General features: G+C 36.9%; 2 protein-coding genes across 5 annotated transcripts; one reads left to right on the forward strand and one right to left on the reverse strand.

Moving 5' to 3' along the window:
* Window positions 1-377: 377 nt before the first annotated feature.
* On the reverse strand, window positions 378-17,422 carry LOC104906458 (ABC transporter B family member 28). 4 transcript variants are annotated; one of them, XM_010695210.4, is made up of 18 exons: window positions 16,998-17,422; window positions 14,604-14,791; window positions 12,929-12,952; window positions 11,650-11,751; window positions 10,888-10,978; window positions 8,654-8,754; window positions 8,428-8,478; window positions 8,203-8,331; window positions 7,447-7,509; window positions 7,074-7,353; window positions 4,613-4,761; window positions 4,423-4,512; window positions 3,363-3,497; window positions 3,212-3,268; window positions 3,072-3,128; window positions 2,068-2,300; window positions 1,763-1,906; window positions 378-773 (listed from the first exon to the last, which is right to left on the reverse strand). In XM_010695210.4, exons 1-17 carry the CDS (start codon window positions 17,374-17,376, stop codon window positions 1,858-1,860), a joined length of 2,178 nt encoding a protein of 725 aa, XP_010693512.2. In that variant the 5' UTR covers window positions 17,377-17,422; the 3' UTR covers window positions 378-773; window positions 1,763-1,857. The 4 variants fall into 4 exon arrangements, with proteins under 4 accessions (XP_010693512.2, XP_048496116.1, XP_010693513.2 ...); XM_048640159.2 differs by lacking the exon at window positions 378-773 and having other exon boundaries at window positions 881-1,906; XM_010695211.4 differs by lacking the exon at window positions 378-773 and having other exon boundaries at window positions 881-1,906; window positions 1,996-2,300.
* Window positions 752-1,860, forward strand: LOC104906503 (hypothetical protein). The gene is made up of 2 exons (XM_010695270.3): window positions 752-1,120; window positions 1,337-1,860. The coding sequence occupies exons 1-2, from the start codon at window positions 752-754 to the stop codon at window positions 1,607-1,609; spliced, it is 642 nt and encodes a 213-aa protein (XP_010693572.2). The 3' UTR covers window positions 1,610-1,860.
* Window positions 17,423-19,051: the final 1,629 nt, after the last annotated feature.

Genomic DNA, 19,051 nt, shown 5'->3' on the forward strand with positions numbered 1-19,051 from the left:
AGAGCACCAAAAATAGGTTAGTCATTAGTGTGCGCGCATGCACACCCAGAGCACCAAGGATAGTGCTCTTAGTTAAGGTTTATATATATTTCCTCCGTTTTTTTTTTTACTTGCAATATTTTTTTTTTCATCAACTCCAATGCAAAATTTGCGTAGGAAAGAGGTGATGAGGAAAAAAAAAAGATCCCATGTGATTGGAAAGAGATAGAGAGAAAGGAAAAGTAAAAGTAGAAAGTGTTACAAGTAAGTAATTAATTATTTCCTTTTTAGAAAAGTGTTGCAAGTACAAAAAACGGATGAAGTATTATATAATTTAACCCATTCTACAATCTTATGTGACATAATATATATATTGCTAATAAAACGTATAGGTCAAGTAGTCAACTGATTTACATCTTATTCAAAGTAACAAGTATACATGGATTTGTAGTTACAAGTTCATTAATCATTAGTACAACTAGTGAAAAACAAAAGTATTTAAAAGAATTCATATACAGTCATTCATGCCTTTGAAGACGCTAACTGCATGATCTCAACAAGACAAACACTATATAAAATCAAAGACAGCTGATTGCGTGAATGATTAAATATGATGAATAAAACAGAAATCTGTGCTCATCTATTGCGTGTGAAGACTGTGAGCTAATCCTGGACTTTTCAGTTGCAATTTGACCACCATAAATTACCACTTAATTACATCAAACACGATCGAAGTTCATTGCCAAAGATCTTTCGCAATTAGCACCCAGAAATGCAGTGCTTTAAACCTGTTCCTGTAAACCAAATTATTGTTTCTCAAACACAATTACCAAAGACTAATAACAGTTACAACAATATTAGTATTAAGACACTAAATGGATGCAAGCTGCAAATTTCGCAGTACAGCTTTCTGTACAATGCAGAAGGTGGGAGAGGGACCGGCAGCCATATCAACACCAAAGAAGATAAATTCACAGGCCAGGCTCCACTCAGATATGATTTCAATCTAGAAACATTTCACGTTCCACCATTAACAAGCACGACAGCACAGTCGGACGGGTGGATCCCTTTCCCACCTTTTCTGAAGGTTGATGTTGTCCCAGACATAATCCAAGGGAACATATATGAGGAATCTGGAAAGGTAAATCATATACTGACTCCACAGCTAAATCTGCCACTATGTACTAGTTTAATTGTTGAGGGTGTCGTTCTCTTCACCATAAAAATCAGTTCCAATAAGTAATATAATGAGTTCAGCAAAAATAAAGTGAAGAGACCACACCCTATGTTAGTGAAACTATTTGTCTGAAAGGATATAATTACTTTGTACTTAAGGAGGTGGTGTTTTCCTCTACAGGTCGAGCTAAAGTTTAAATCCAGATTCTTGGTTTCCATGGGGAGCAGCTATAAAGCCCCTCCTCTGCACATAAATATGATATTAACAACTGAAGAGCTGAAGGGAGCACTAACTAAGAAGAGCGCACGAGGGATGAGGCTGGGCAAAAATGGGAAATGCAAGTTGGTTGGTGTGGCTAAGGTTGATACTATTGATGACAATTACATAAATTTTCTTCTTGGTCTGCCTTCAGAATGCCATGCCAGCTTCAAAGCTATTATATCTTTTTACTAGTTTAGACTCATAATAAACCCAGAATACTACTGTAAAAGGAATTTCACTGTTCCAGGTCAAGAACTGGAAGAGAACGGAATGATCAATTGATTATAGGATAAGTCAGCCATGAAAGTTTAGATGCAATACATGGCAGTATTGCCTATTGCTTACCCTGTCTTATAACAATTGAAACAGCAGCCAATTGTAACTATTGATTATTGTCCTTCTACACAGCAGAGAGCAACAAGAGCTTTCTTAGTTCTTCTTCATCTTGTCATCATTGTATAGCAGCATTCCTTTGAAACAGAAGCGTACCTGTGTAAACAGTTGAAAATCAAATCCGTGACAACCTAAATTGGACCATTAGGGGGGGGGGGGATCTTGCTTGAAAATTATTAAACCACCTGTAGTAATGATTTATAATGACATTTACAGCACAGATGGCAATATCCTGGAACCCACTGGCTGATACTCACTCAAAAGCAAGCCTCTGGCTTCCTACTAATGAAGCATATTGCCCATTTTGTGACGACAATTCATAGTGTGTCCCGAGCTCCGCAATTCTCCCATCAGAACAAAGGGCAATTTGATGGGCATTCTGGACTGTGCTTAACCGGTGAGCTATTACCAATGTTGTTCGCCCTTTCATAAGATGATTCAAAGCATCTTGGACCAAACGTTCACTAACTGTATCCAAGGCACTCGTGGCCTGCATAAAATCTCATAAAGTTTAGATCTATTTGTCTATGCAGCCATGAAAGTTTGGAAACAAGATGGTTATCTGAGTCCATTGACTTGACTGTTTGAAGATGGACACAATCCACAAGTTTCCTTGGGAAGACAAAACAAAGTAACTAAGTAAGAAAGAGAATAAAGATGCCTGAAAATAATCAGATAGTAGATCAAAAAAGCAGGACAGTAGATGATGGCAGATGCATGTAATTAGATTCATGTCCCTGCAAGTGTTGGGAGGGGTATAAGATAGAAGAAAGAGCCAATTCTCTAACACAGCAAGAAATTGATAGCTAAATGTGGGTAATTGTCAACTAACTAAGAAGGCTAAATCCATGATCAACATATTGTAAATTTGTAATGAAATGGCATAGCTTGGACTGGATTTAAGAAACTGATATATATAACTAAGATGAACTTTGATTGACAATTTCTGGGAGAACAGTAAAATAAGATGATAATTACAAGCTTTCGAGAGGCTTGTTCTCTCCCATTGAACTCTTGAAAGCTCATCCAATTTTCCTATCAATATTCAACATGCTTTCTCTCTCCCTAATCTATACTATATATATGGAGATATTTCCCCACTAGCTCCCTAACTTATTCTTCAAGCTACTGCTAAAACTAACTAATTATGCAATACCAAAAGTGCATGTTTCCCTAGGTTGATTCATTACACGTATCACCAGAAGTACAAGTCCAGAACAGCTCAGGAGGAGACAACAGAAACATAAACAACCGAAAGTACCTCATCAAGAATCAAAACTGGAGCATTTTTCAGAAGTGCCCTTGCAATAGCAACTCTCTGCACACAAAAAATATGAATTTAGCTTGTACATCTTGAGTTTGCTTCGCAGAAATTCAGTGCAACATTAAATCATATTATACCTGCCTTTGTCCCCCACTAAGTAGACCTCCACGCTCCCCTACTAGTGTGTCATAACCCTTCGATCATACGAGAATTAGTAAGAGAACTATTAGCAGAGATAAATGTCCTTGTTTCAGAAGACAAAAAGCACCTCTTTCCGAGGAGACAAACCTGTGGAAGTGATATGATAAATTCATGAGCATTAGCAGCTTTTGCTGCTTTTACTATATCGTCCTTGGATACATTAGCATCAGGTAGTCCATATGCAATGTTCTCTGCAACAGACACAGAGAAGAGTACTGGATCCTGCACAAGGTTTAGGCAGCTTAACTTTAAGTAATTCAACAATCATGAAACTGAAGAATGCCACTCAATGTGCAACTGCTCCAAAGCAATAAACAGAGTTTATACAAGTGATTAGAAGTTACCAGTCTGGCAATTTACCAGAGTAAGTTGACTAGTTTTACTCCAAATGCTTGAATGAACTTTAGGGTTTCTGTTCGACCAACCAGTCAAAAGCACCTTTTGATAATTTATTCATTGCTAATTATAGATTATTAGAACAATTAAAGCTTTTAAATGAGACTAAGAACAAAAATATTTTCCTCTTCAAAGCTAAATACCTTTTAAATTAAGTTTTTACATATTAATTCTGAGATAATTATTGATTCAAAGTCCAAAAAGGGCCAAGGAAATACTACTTATCAGATGAATAGGTGAAAAGTGAAATTGTATGTTTGTGTTCTATAACAACGAAGAAGAAAAAAAAATCAGAAGGGAAGCGAAAATAAGTAAAAGAAAACTAGAATAAAGATAAATAACCAATAGAGAGAGCACATGTAGAAAAGAATGTAGATCTTATTCATCTTAACAGGAACATGAATTTTGAAGCACATGACTCAAAATATAGCTTCATAAACACAAACTAAAAGTCATAACACAATGCCTACCAACGATGCTACCTCCTAATTATGTGAACCTTGATGCAATTCAATCAACTTAGTTCACACAAGGTTTGACCGAATCATTTGAGCTGAACATGACCAATCAAATATTTCTGGTTCAAATGGGCTGCGGAGAATTTTGTCTTTCTAGTCTGGTGTTTGACAACTCTAGTTCTAGCTACACCCCATACCAGGTCGAAGACTAAGCTATCTATTTCCAAATGGAAAAAAAGAAAAAGAAAATGAGGCAAGAGTTCAGAACGAATGTTTAACAGCTGAAAACATACTTGATTCACTATTGAGACAGCTCGAGCCCATTCACTTTTGTCAAATGTCCTTACATCTTCTCCACCAACAGCTATGCGTCCACTGGTTGGCTGCATATATGTTACCAGGATAGCTCATGTTATAAAACTGTAAACAGACTATAACTTACAAAAATAACGAAGAAATCATGGATGACAGAAAAAAATGAACCTCATAAAACCGTGCCAGCAATTGTACTATAGTACTTTTTCCTGCACCACTTGAGCCCACAAGAGCGGTAACTGTTCCACTCTTCAATGTAAGGTTAAGACCCTTTAGGACCTCAACATCAGGCCTTAATGGATAAGAGAAGTGGACATCTGCAGTGATGTAATATGCAATGTTAGCCTAGTATCTAATATTCGGAAACACAGAAAATATTCAAGGTTGAAGTAACTGATAGAATATATTTTCAGCAAAGTCAACAGAAATCACATTGGCTCATTTACAGATTTGCTTTACAACAAGCTAAATTAATTGTCTCACGACTACCCTGTCCTTTGATTCTTATTAGCAATGAAGTAAAATGACATTGTCTCTAAGTTGATACTAAGGTAATGCTACGTACATATGATCCCTTAACTCTCACAGCATCACAAGAGCCTCTTTCAGGCACTGGGAATATAATATTGATAGAAGCAACAAATAAGAAATATAAAGGAAAAGTCACATACTTGAAAGTTGCTAAAGACGTACCTTAATATTACCCCTTCCGTTTCTAAATTATAGGCCACATTTGATTGAGGCCATTTTAAAAATTGAGTTCAAATATTATAATTATCAATACAATATTTTAGATTTTACATATCCACCGTATCAGTGTAATATTTCTTTTCGGATTCTTAGTTAAGGTTATCATCAAGGGTAATCTAGCAAAGTACAACGTTTAACTTGCCAAGTTTCCGAAATTGGCATATTATTTTGGGACAACCTAAGTCTCTTATCCAGATATGAAGAGAGCATAACATAGTTGCGCACCCTGAAGCTATCACCAAATGAACTGCAATCCATTAATCTAAACCCTACTTGTATTTACCTGTGCTGGGAGCAACAAGAAGGGTTTTCAAGGCAAGTCATCATTATTCTAATACTGAGTGGATGAAGTGGCAGCTTGTCAGATACTGGAGAGAAGGGAATCTCAGAGCCTCTAGAAGAAGGTGGGGGTTAGAAGGAATTTTGAAAATGTAACCTGATTTAATTTTGTTGTGGGAGTGAGCCAGCTTGTAATTAGCTTCGTCTAAATCTAGCTTTATCTTTGTCTTTTTTCCTATCATGAATCATTTACAATCTTCTTCATCCTCTTAATCAACATCATTGTTACGCATTGGGTTTAGGGGTAATATGAGGAGTAAAATATAGTTAGGTTAGCTTGGAGAGAAAGGAAGTATGTTAGCTTTATACTCCCTCCGTTTCTTTTTAAAAGTTACACTCTACCTTTTCACCCTTGTCAATGTAAATGTTCGAACATTAATATCCCTAAATTTGCATTCGTAAAAACAAAGTACATAACGACATGAATCAAACAAGATCTCACATGACTATGTTTCCTTACCCATTTAATCACAAACGATAGTCAAACATAAATTTGTTAATAGTATCAAAACTCAAAGTGTAACCATTAAAAAGAACCGGAGGGAGTATATAGAAGAAATTAGTCTTAGAAAGGGGTATGAGGAAAATCTTTGAGAGTTCATTTTAGTGGTAGCTTAATTTCCATTTTTATCAATCAAAATCATCTTCCTCTTCTTTTATTTTACTGTCCACATTTCCAGTTCATTAATCATTTTCAGCTTATTACAAGAACCAACAACTAAAGCACAGAAGGCATTAAAGGCATAGAGGCCATTTGTCATATATCTTGTGTGGGAAAATATGGAGCCTCAACACTATGTTATTGTAAGCATTTTGGAGACTATGATCTCATACAAACACGTTGTTTCTAAGATACTAAGAGCAAAAATGCTGCTAGCCTAGCTTGATATAAAAGATTAGATGGGAAACCTATTGATGGCTTCAGGGTTATTAGGTACGGAAGATGATGATTGGCATTTATCTTGCTGTTATCCTGAATCATGTTCATAGAGCCGATTCTAGAGGAAAGCGTGCACTTTATGATATGATAGGGAAGAAGCAATCTGAACCCCCCTCAAGTTATGAAACTAACATTCAATCTTGATGGTGTAGCAGTTGGGAAGCCAGGAAAATCAACTTGTTGGTTCTCTGGTAAGTCTTAACTGCCTTAAACATATATTAATGAATATCTTCTTGAGGGTTTTTCGTAGTCCCCAGCAGTTCAAGTGAAGCTGGAAAGCTTCTACTATTAAATACCAGCTCTTATGAAAACTTTCAGAATTGGTCTAATCTTCACGCAGGGTTGGAGAGCGACTCTATAGTAGTTTCCAATGAAAGAACTTGGGCATAGTAGGTGGGAGAAACTTCTTATCTTTTATTGTTAGAAAGCAAAACAAGGTAGCACATTATTTTTAATATTTTTTTTGGGGGGGGGGGGGGGGGGAGAGGAGGTCCCAACATTTACCCTAACAAAGCAGCAAAATGTTGATTGACGCATGAACAGGTATGAGTGTACGACTGATGAAAACCGAGCTAATACAGTATCCACATATAAAATTACCTTCAAGACTAATGTCACCAGACCAGGCTACGTTAAACACGTCATTTGATGAGCCCAAGGCTGACATGTAACGCACGTGATTAGATCGTTGCTTTTCATCAGATCCATTGACAACGAACAATTGTAATTTTTCATCTTGAACATCTTTTGGTTGAATCTGTCTTTCTAAACCATAAGCAAGAGCCTCATCGGTCTCTGACCCAGAGAGAATTGAATTAATTCTCTCAACAGCAGCAAAAGCCCCACGGAGATCTCCAAATGAGTAAACCAGGCCTTGAACCTGCATACCACATTATGAAATATTGAAATCTATAAGGCACAATAATTGAAAGTTGTATACCAACTCAGTTATTTGCCACATGAGAGTACTTACAGCAAATGTAAGAGTAAAGGTATATCCAATGAAAGAAACCACAGTTCCAACTGAGAGTTCACCCTGCGCATTCCATTAAAACGTATAAGGAAACATACATAGAAATGCTCATAAAACTTGACTAAATTGTTGTGGTGCTTAAGTTTAGAATTATCTGCGGCTAACATTAGCATTTAACAAGAAAAATCAGATTATAGAGCTGCAGACATTAGCCAAGAGAATAAACTATACTCCTGACAATCAATTCCCTCGCACAGAAATTACAGTTCTCTCTGAACATGAATGTCACACTTCTTAATACTCTGGTTTTAATAATAAGCCCTTGCAAAGTAGAAGAGAATGGCTTTAGCATCTAATGAGAAACAAAGTTGATAAAATAACTAGAGACATTAGCTGGGAGAAGGAACCTATGCTCCTGCAAATGAATGCCCTTGAACAAAACTATTTTTTGAACATGAACTGAATCTACGAAAGATCCTCTGGAAGAGGATATCATTAAAAACCAAGAACAATTACTCCATTTCTTCAGAGTCACAAATGACTCACCTTTCTCTTCTGAAGGTCACAATCTGCCCACATTCTTTCACATTTTACATGTAAAATTATTCCTCCCATCAGTAACTAAAAGCTATTCTTTAATATCTCAATTCATATCAGTCAAACACCCAAAAGTGCAACTAAGAGTGAGCAGAAAATTAAGAAAATAATACTTGAAAAACATCCTAAAATCACTGGTTGTTGATGAGCACAACTAACCGCTTTAACTTTGTTCCCTCCAAGACAATACAAGGCCAATAGAGATACATAGACTGCAACTCGGGTCACTGATTCATTAATGGATTTGTAAGTGCCCAGCTGAATGCCGCTAGCCTTATATGCGATAATCTGCCATATCAAACAGCATACATATCAAAAACAAAAAGCAAATAATCTGATTCACTTTATCAGATGATGCATACTCAAGGGTATGACATATATTACCTGATTACCGAATGCTGACATTTGGCGCTTTTCCCCACCAAAGGACCTCACCTGAGAGGTATTGTATTTAGTGTTCAGTACAGCAGCTATCTGGGTTGGACCTTGAAGCCCATAGCCCAGAAGCCAAAGATATAGCTTATGGTTATAATTTCACCCTTAAAGGAGCTTACGCCAGCAAAGAATGCTAAAATGCTATATTGCACTAGCACAACTTGCTGAAACTCACCGTGCGAATAGCAGATATTGTTTCTGACACACAATCAGACATTGACGACTGTGCCAACCCATGAGCTTTAAAGATAGGCATAGTTGACCGCTTGTACACAGCTGTTAAAGTAAACAAGAGGATAGAAATAAATCAAAAAAAATCGGTGAACGAAACAATATGCAGAATCATTCTTCACCAGGACTTGCAATCATACTAAATGCGACCTTGCTACATCATAAACTATATTGGAACCATAGTAGGGAAACAAACATGATCATAATTATTGACTTAAAATATAAAGTATTCATTGACAACCAGCCTGTCAAATATTAAAAACATGAAATCATGAATTCTTCAGGATGCATGTAATGAAGTAACCAGTATGATTGTGTCATAGCAGCACTGAATCACAATTCTTAAATAAATGAAAAGTAAAATATGCATCCCCCTCCCCACATGCCACATAGACCGATACGAAGAGAGAGGATCACAAGAATGTTCTATAGCCAACATATGTGAGCCGGCACAGCAAATAATGAAATATAAATTAAGTGATAGACAAGTCACAACTCGCAAGACTAAAGCTATCAAAACATCTAAAACTAGTCCTTTTGAGGCATGTTATGGCACGCTCTGTTATGCTTAATTTCTTAGAAAAAGTTGCAGAAAAGTTGGATTGATAGTAACTAAAATGTAGATAGGAATCATCTTTCTCTTATATTAGTTTCCTTTTGTAAGAAAATCCGGATATTGTCACCAAGATCCTTTACAATTGTGCATACTTCTACAATAGGTCAGTTTCCCTTTAGGAATCAAGGAGCCATATTCTGCTTCTCAGGGTGTATAAAGGCCTTTATACTCATTTCTAAAGTTAAAAGGAAATAAACTCATACTTCCACATGGTGTCAAAGGCTCAAAGCTCGTCTGAAACCCTCATCAGCCTCCCCTCTCAATCTTCAAGTTCCGCATGACCATCGAAATGAATCCCAAAATCTGAAGTCACATCAAGTCCAAATCAATCTCTTCCAAAGCAACATGGCAAGTCAGAGTTTCCTCTAAAATAAATGGCCACTATTTCCATCAATGGCCACAACACGTTATGCTGTTCATAGGCGGGCGAGGAAAGGATCATCAACTCACAGGGTTGTTACTCCCAGACCAAGTGATCCCGATTTCAGGAATGGAAATCCAAAAATAGTATGGTGATGTGGCAAGGCTGATTAATTCCATGACCACACAATCGGGAAAATTGTCTCCTATACTCAACTACAAAAGAAATTTGTAATGTTGCCAGAGATACCTACGCTAGCAATGATAACACTGAAGAATTGTTCGCCACCTAGAGCACTCTTCATGATCTACGTAAAGGAAATTATCTGTCACAGCCTACTACATGTTTGTGACTCGATACTGCTAAGTGCTACCAGTTAGATCTTCACAAAGACCATGCGTGGAAATGCAATAAAGATGAGGATATATTTTTAAGAAATATAGCGATAAAAACGATATTCATGTATGCAACAGGTGTAAGGCTACAGCCATTACCGCCTCAAGTCAGCCAGCCACATAAATCTGTTCAGGATACACTGGTATATTTTCAAGCCTTCAAGGAGTTTCGGGATTGAGAGAGGTAGAATCCGGAAGCAGATGATGAAACTGGGGTTGGTTGTGATGGTGATGGGACTGGTGGGTGGAGGTAGTTCAGAAAGGGTCTGAGAGAGGTTGGATCCAGTGGAGGTGAGTGACAGTCACAAAAGTAGTAGGAGTGTTGTTGCTCAAGTATTAGGGTAGGAGATGGCAATGCTGAACTTGAGACAATGGTGGTAGCCTAGATTGCTTGGTAGGAGAAACTTGAAAGTAGTGCGTGCTAGAGTGAAACGTAAGTGGAAATCAAAGTCCTAAAGGATCACGGGAGAATCAAGAATGCAATTAGGGTAGACTACTTCATTAAAAATAAGGATCCATAAAGAAAAAAGAAAATGAACCAAACACCAATAAAGGGAAATGAGGTGAACAATTTCCTTTCCCATTCATGAAGACCCGAATCCAAATAATCTCTAATTTATCAACGAAACGTTCATGAAATTAACATCAAATCGAGAAATTGTGAAATTTTGGACAAATCCTTATCTTTCAAATTGGTATAGCAAGGTCAAAGTTGACGTTCTGTTCCACTTGTAAACAAGGAATTGCCAAATGTTACACGACAAACGGAATAATACAAACAGAAGAGGGATGTAAACAGTCTGTACCAACTAAAATGGAGACAACAAGCATCAGCAAACCCAATATTGGTGCGAGTTGTGGTGAAAGAGTAAACAGGATGCATATAGTTCCAACAATCTGAAAGCATAAAAATACCGAGTATTCTTAGAGGGACATTAAGCAAAATGAATCCAACAGAAAATTGAAGGAACATGCAAAAATAAGATCAAAGGCAGTGGACATGGAATGCAAGTCTAATGACCTAGATCAGTGATCATCTTCAGTACAAAAATGTTTTTATATAAGGAGGAATAAGATTGGACTTCGTTCTTTTCACCTAGAACTCACACTTAATCTAAACTTAAATGAGCTTATCTATCCTGAAACTCATATTTTGAGGGGATAAAACAGAGCCTCAGGGCTGTTCTCTTCACCTTATTTTTGCTTAACTTATCTTATCTTATCTTATCTTGTTTTCCTCTGAACTTTCATAACTTTCTTAATTTTTTCTGAACTTTTCCTTTTTTCCTTAACTAATCTTCTCAACTTTTCTCAATTTCTCTGTTACTTCTCTTAACTTTTTAGAACTTTTCCTGTTTTTTTAAGAAAATAAGGTGAATACAACAAACCCTTAGTCTTCAATCACGACCAGAGAATATATTGCTAAATATTACACTTTTCTACTTTTCCTCCATTATAACTTGTAAGGAAGGGATTGAAGGTAGCTCACTATCCATTTCAAAAAATGCTTGCTACGCATACTACACCTTAAGCATAAAGCTCACTCCTGTTTAACGAGAGTAGCTTGCCTCAGAGAGTGCTCTGAATCCCCTGTCCCTTGAAACATTTTCACTGACAATGTCTTTAACAGAACCCAGATCAGAGGTCAACAATCCAGTCAATTCACCAACCTGCAAAACTAAGAACCAAAATGTTGAAGTTGAGAGGGGAAAAAAACATATAATTAAAAAACAACTTATACAATACATGAAGGGTATATACTGAGAGAATTGATGTCCATGAAACATGTGAACAATCTGATTCATAGTCCATTGCCGAAATCTCAGGGCATAATAAAAAGTATTGACAGAAATATAGAACACATGTGATCCCAAACATTAAAATGTGAGATAATTGACCCAAGATCAGCTATATCTGACAGAAGGAGAAACGAAAACACACATCAGTGATAATCATCCAATGCACCCTTGTGCTTAAACCATCAGAAGATGATCTTAACAGAACGTCAAAACATATTTAGGCGAAGAACTACTCACTAGCATCCAGCACAAAATGTTGCCTCAGCAGTATTAAAAGATAATAGAAATAAAATAAATAACCAATAACGTTTAAAAACGGATCCGCATATCCCAGAAAAAGAATGGTAGTCTTACTTCTGCTTTACAACCAGCTGATTCAAAAAGTCTAGCAAAGAAGAAGAATTTGGTTATAATGAAGAGTTCTCAACTCTCTGTCTCTGTAGACAAACGGATACCATTCTATCTAAGTGCCGCCAAAATCACTGAAAACAATGATTGTTGAAAAATGCTGACAATGAAATGCTAAGCGCTTTCACATTGAGGATAATTAAATTATGAAAAACTAAAGCAATAAGCACTTTATAATCTAAAAATTTAGCTTTCTATATAGCCAATTAATTTTCATTTTCTCTAGTGATATTGATTTTACTGTGAAATACTCACTCCATATTAAATATAAATTGATGATGCATAGAAAATTGGCACGAAGGTGAAGAAGAGTGTTACAGTAGATAGAGAAAAGTGGGCGAGTGGTTGGGTGCAAGGCCAAAAGTGGAAGGATAAGCTTATTAAACTTGATATGTGAGATTCAATATGGGATATCCCATGAGGCATGTATAACATTTAGTGTGGGAGTTGTTTAAGAAGAAGCACAAAGACACACAAAATCTCGACAAAAACTACAAGTTGACACAGCTATAGCATCCAATCATCACTGCAATCCATGGTAGAAACAATGATTAAAAATCTCCCACAGCCATCCAAAACTTTACGTGCAAAGAAGCCTACAGCTCCAGAGATTGACAAGAATATAAAATATACACAGTACCTTGTAGCGGTCGAAAAACTCCACCTGTTTGGAACAAAACAAAGGCAATAAAGTTAGAATTATTGCAAATAACAAGTTACTACAGTCTAAAGTAATGTTACTAATTTCAGAGCAGAAATAGATCATGAAATATTAAAAGATAAAAAGACAAACTGCTCTAAAATTATGTGTTTTGCTGACAGTGCTACTGCAAATAAGCAAAATGTTAAAAGAGTATAGGACTGCTTGTTCAGGCATTTAACATTATCTATGGTGGTCAAAAAGGTAAGAATAATTCCTGCCATTATGTAGTATATCAGTTTGCCAAGTATGGCAGTGTGGGGCCATTGTCCATTTTAGTGCTAACCTCAAAAATAACCCAAGGGTGAGTTCGGATTGCGGGTAACATGTTAAGGGTGGTAATAGAAGAAGAAACAAAGAGAATTAGGTGGATGGAGGTGGTGAAACATGGAAATATGTATAGAGTGTGACAATGTGTAAGGAGGGGGGAATTACTACACTCATTTTGGGGGTCATAAATACCCACAAACCTCCTAGGGTCATACATTACCCTAGATAATAAAATGAGGTTAATAGTTTCCCCTTGCATCTCCCCCTCCTTACATTGTCTACATCATCTATCCTACTTCCACCTAAAGTCATCTTCATTTTCTTCATTTTATCTACATTACCCCCCTTACAACATTTGTATTACTATCAAGGTTGCTTGCCCTTTTCACTCTCTCTCCTCCATACGTGCTTGTGTTGCAACGTCTGGAGCTGCCCAAATTTGGGGGTGATTAGAAAGCTAGGCATCTTCCGAAAAAGATAAACCAATTGGGGAAGCCATGTGGATGTGGGGTTGGCAGATAATAATTATTTTATATTTGGATGGGAGAGAGGAAAAAAAAGTGGGGCAAAGAAAAAGTAGGAAAGAGATGTTGAGCAAGCTAAGCATTGAGTAAAAACAAAAATGGGGACGGCAAAGAACGAAGTTAGTGTTAAGTGAGGTAGAGGAAAGAAAGAATGAGGTGGAGGGAGGAAAGGAGAGAACAAATACGGCCTTGTCTTGCAACGTGGCTGCTCTTAATACATTAACCCGATCCAAGCATCCCCTGAGTATCGACTATGCCTAAATCCAGAGCATAAGCAACATATGGCATCCATATTGGCAAGGTCGTGAAATCTTCAATGTATAACCCCGCCTCTCTTTTTCGTTTGCTGAGAACTTCATGTCCCCAATTCATCCCTCTTCTGCATAATAGAATTGAATTGCCTAAACATGAAGATTGTCTTAACTAAGCAATGATAATTATACCTGCAGCTATACTCACTACAGATTATACTAGCAATTCTCAATGCACATATCATATGATAGAAAGACTACCTTAGTTCCTTGGGGGGGACGGATATGTACTAGTGCGCTTAAGAGTGTAAAACAACAAATTCAGTTATGCTGTTCCATACTAGCTGCAAGTAGCATGATATCCAATAACAGCTCTACTGAACTAACCCTCTTTTGCCACCAACATATTGCATTTTTCTTAACCCTAAGATTTTGTTTACTGAAGTCCTATATGTATACGTGGCCCATTTGCTTCGCTGTCTAGTTAGTTGCAACAACTGGTAAGCTTACATAGCATGGAAAGTCATAGTGCCTGATTTCTATCAAATGAGTTAGAATATGCAATGCTACCTTTTGAATCAGCATCCTCCTGAAAATTTGAGCTCTTAAAACAGACATAACCTTCTCCCAAATTTTGTTCATGTTTATGACGAATATCACGGTGAAAATGGGCTCCAGCGCATATACAACTGCAATTCTGCTCATTATTTTCCACAAAGGCTCGGGTACTGTTCCTGAAAGTACCTCAAAAAACCTCCCTGCATAATACCAACATATAGTGGTAGATAAGACACTAGATAAGAGCAAAAACCAAAGTCAATAAAGTAAAGTGAAGTAAAATCAACTCTCTATATCGAGGCACACAAATAGAAGGGAGTAGCTAATTTGCACCCATCAACATTGCCCTGGTTCAGAAAAGCCAATGCCCCAGTGAAGCACCCTAAGCTATTGAATATCAACTGCTACAGTTTTCTTCATATCATTTGATCTGAAAATGGAGAACATGTTACTCCTGCAGAGTACAAATAAAACCCACTCTCAGCCATCTTCTTTACAGCACATGGCACCCAGGAGGTTGGGGAGCTGAGACTGCAAGGAGATAGAAACTCAATAGGAATGTTAAGTTCGAAAGTGGCCAGAAAGTAATGAAAGTTATCTTTCTGATAACAAGGAAACTCCGCTATAAGAATGGAGTGCTCTCTACACTAGAGATCGTTTACCCTCCAGAGGTGATGTTACTCCTATAGGCTATAACAAAATATGGGAAATCTACTAAAGGAGATTAGAAATTGGTGTGTGCAGTATGCACTAATAGAATAAATGTGATGGACTGCTGGGAAAATGTCCAACAACAGCTTCTATAGATAAGATCATAAGAATACCACAAAGAAGATGGATTGCCGTGCTAAAACACATCTTTTGTACAGCTATGGTGAATATTTTGTGATTAATTTTCAGTCAATCTACAAAGGATCGAGATAAAGTCAAACATTCAGGCCCCTAATCCATAACGACGAGCCTATGATCAATAAATAGTGGACACCTGATTTTGACAGCATAGAATTCCAAGTAATACCCTTGTGAGTGAGGTTTTCCAAGCCTGCCCATATTGCGTAATGATTCCCTATAGAGGGATTTCTAGTGACGCCGAAGTTCCACTGTTTGCTATTGGCACAGAACAGAAGCCAAAATCGTCTTTGCTTGTGCTCCTTTACAGTCAATGTCACTCAACCATTTCCTGCAAAGGTGCTGGGACAAGACCATTACAGTCAAGAATTTGGGAAAGTTGTTCAATTGACTCCGAAGCTGCCATTCCGCAGTTTTAGGAAAATGGTGGAACATGATTGCTGAATTTAGCTTCAAGTAAAACATCAATGGAATTGTGGAACAGTAAAAAAAAAAAGAAGAGTGGTTTCCTAGGGCAGGTTATGACTGAGATTGGTTCTTTTGTTATCATCCGTTTCTTGGGTAATCAAGTACTATGATATATGGCACTAGTTATATATACAAGTATACAACCCTTTGTAATGTTAAGAAATCGTTGTAAAGAGGTAAATCCTTAACCCCCCCCCCCCCCAAAGTTCCTTTTTGTATTAACTAGCTATACAACACTTAGATAAATTATTCAATGATTTTTTAACTATAGTTTGTTCATTTATGATCAAAAATTTCTTATATGGACAAAAGAGCCTATGGTGAAGAAATGTCCTCCCCTCGAATATTAAAATAAGGAAAACTTTCTCGGGCAATCCTCAAGCCAAGCAAACAGTCTATTAACCTCGTCAATCGTGATTTTATAAATAACCCTTAGGTTCCAATTCCCTCTTTCAATTAACCATACTTGTCTCTCATAATTCAATGTTGTGAGTTTGTGACCTACTCTTCCTTCAATGTATTGTATACAGTAAGCTACTAATAACTTGTCATTTCGATAATTAGAGCACTCATTACAATCAAAGTTACATTACCATTACAGGTAATGCAGGTTTGTTGAGGGAACCCCCCTCAATTATTCGAAAAACGACAGGGTTAATTTGAGCATTACGCCTCGCCTCGCCTCGCCTCGGCCTCGGCCTCGGCCTCGGGTTACTTCCCTTAAGATAAACGGTCAATAAGGAAGCATAACAGTTTCTCTGTGCCTTTGCTTCCTGAATCTCATAGTAGTATTAAATTTTCTCAAAACCCTATAAATTCAATTGAGCTACTTCCTCCATTCTATAATAATTGCAACACAACTCATTCTAAGACCTATGTGATAGGAGAAGATAGAGATAACATCATAACAAATAATAACAAATAAAGAAATGTTGTAATTAATATGAAACTTCTACGTAAGGAAACATTGCAATTAAAAAAGAACGGAGGAAGTAATCGATAATCACAGGTACAAAAACAAACCAAATTTTCAACTTCATCAAAATCCAGAAAATGAAATAAAGTGTTCTTAGAAAAATTGGATGATACCTGAAAATAAAGGCATAGAGAGAGTACACGTGGTACCACCAACAAGAGCAGAAATGCAAAGAGCAAGACGCCATTTTTGTTCCATCAATAAACTCAAGAAAATTCCCCAATTAATCGCATCCTTTGATTGAACTTTCTCTGCCCTAAAATTTTCGACGTTGGGATCCGGGTCGGTAACCGAGTAATCCGAAGCGGGTCCGGGTACGTAAGCTGGTGAGGCCCACTTCTGCCTCGGGATTGAGAATCGGAGTCGGGTGGTGCGGTGGAGGTGACATGAGGAGAGAGAAAATGGCGGGAAATGATGTGATTGGATTTGACGGTTATAGGAAGGGATGTAAGTGCGCGTGAGAGTTGGGTAAAGGAGAGAGATTCCCGCCATTGGTGGTTGCAGATAACTCTGCGTAACAAGACTATCAGTCTATCAGTGATGAACAATGTATGAATTATTGAGGTCATATTAATTCGTTTGGTAGTAAGTAAAACATTTTCGACCTAAAATGATTTTTATGGAAAATAATTTATCATGCAAAACACAATTTCAAAATTAATTTTCCCTTTCTTTTGATGGAAAAATGATTTTTCATCATTGTGAGAGTAATTTTATCTCAAAAAAAAATGATTTTACACTCTTTTGCCAGCTAAAAAATGTAAAACTGAAAATACAGGAAAATTGTTTTTCTAGAAAACGTTTTACACGCTATCAAATGGAGATGGAGCCTAAGTGACAATTTTGTAATATCAAATTACTAATAAAGCTTAGATGGTGTACACTACACTAGTGAATAGAAGATAGAACATGGTGTGTGTATGTACATGAATTTTAAACCAAATAACCATATGTATATCTCTATTTTTTTTTTTATTCGGTAATCTACCGGCTTAAACAGGTTCAACCCTAGGGGGTAAGAAGGGGATCCTAATACATAAGTAAACTTCCAAAGCTTGAAAACTGGAGATTTACACCAAAAGACAAATATCCACACAAATACTCCAAATATTGGGATGATGAGAGTAGAACTTAGGCTCCATCTCCATTTGATAGCGTGTACACTACATAAGGTCGGGAGGTGGGAGCTCCAACTATCGGGCTCCCACATGATTCTCATATACATCTCTAGTTGAAAAAGTGAATAAATTCAAAATCTAAAATGAAGAAAGAGAAACAAAATATGCAAGAGAATTCTAGAGAGAGAAAAAAGAAAAACCATAACCCTTGTCCAATTCTCCATTCGGAATTTTCGAATCCCCCCCCCCCCCCGGTTGCAAGCTCCTCGCTCCCATGGGGAATCCAAACAAGGCATCATTATCTGACAAAATCTTTTGCTATTCCAAATCCCCCTCTCCTAATTCTAACCCCCATAGCCTTGGTTCGCGTTTTTCCGAAATAATTTCCTCTCCTTGCACTTACCATTTTCGGACTATTAATAAGAAACAAAGCATTAAAGACAAATTACTTAAGGTAGTGTTTGGAAACTTGTATTTCATTTCAAATAATGGAATTGAAATATGGGATTTTGAAGTTTGTATTTCAATTCCTAATCACTGTTTTCTAAAGGGGGTTTGATAGGCTAGAGAAATAGAGGTTTAATGGAGGAGAGAGAAAAAGTGTGGGTTTACTAAAGGAAAGAGAAATAAATATTAGAAAGAGAATGAGTGAAGTTGGGATATAGATACTCATGGAGTTGGGATATAGATACTCATGGAGTTGGGATATACATGAGGAGAGAATTTCAAATGACAAGGTAATAACTTGAATTTTAAATTCTACTAATATAGGCTTTTGATAAGAATTTGGACAAATTCCAAAATTTCAAATTTCATGCCATCCAAACAATATATTTCATCCAAATCCAGAATTTGAAATGAAATCTTGCTATCCAAACATAGCATAAAGGTAATTATGACATCTAATGGTGAAGAGAGTGATCCGAGTTGTTCTTGAGAGTTGAGATCCAATGAAATAGTAATAATTACTTAGATTTTTTTAAGGCTAATTACTTGTTAGTAATTAACAAGCAACCTTTGCTGGCCAATCAGAGCAAAAGATGGCATTC

This window comes from Beta vulgaris, chromosome 3 (genome assembly GCF_026745355.1).
Source record: "Beta vulgaris subsp. vulgaris cultivar EL10 chromosome 3, EL10.2, whole genome shotgun sequence".
Classification (NCBI taxonomy): Eukaryota; Viridiplantae; Streptophyta; class Magnoliopsida; order Caryophyllales; family Amaranthaceae; genus Beta; species Beta vulgaris.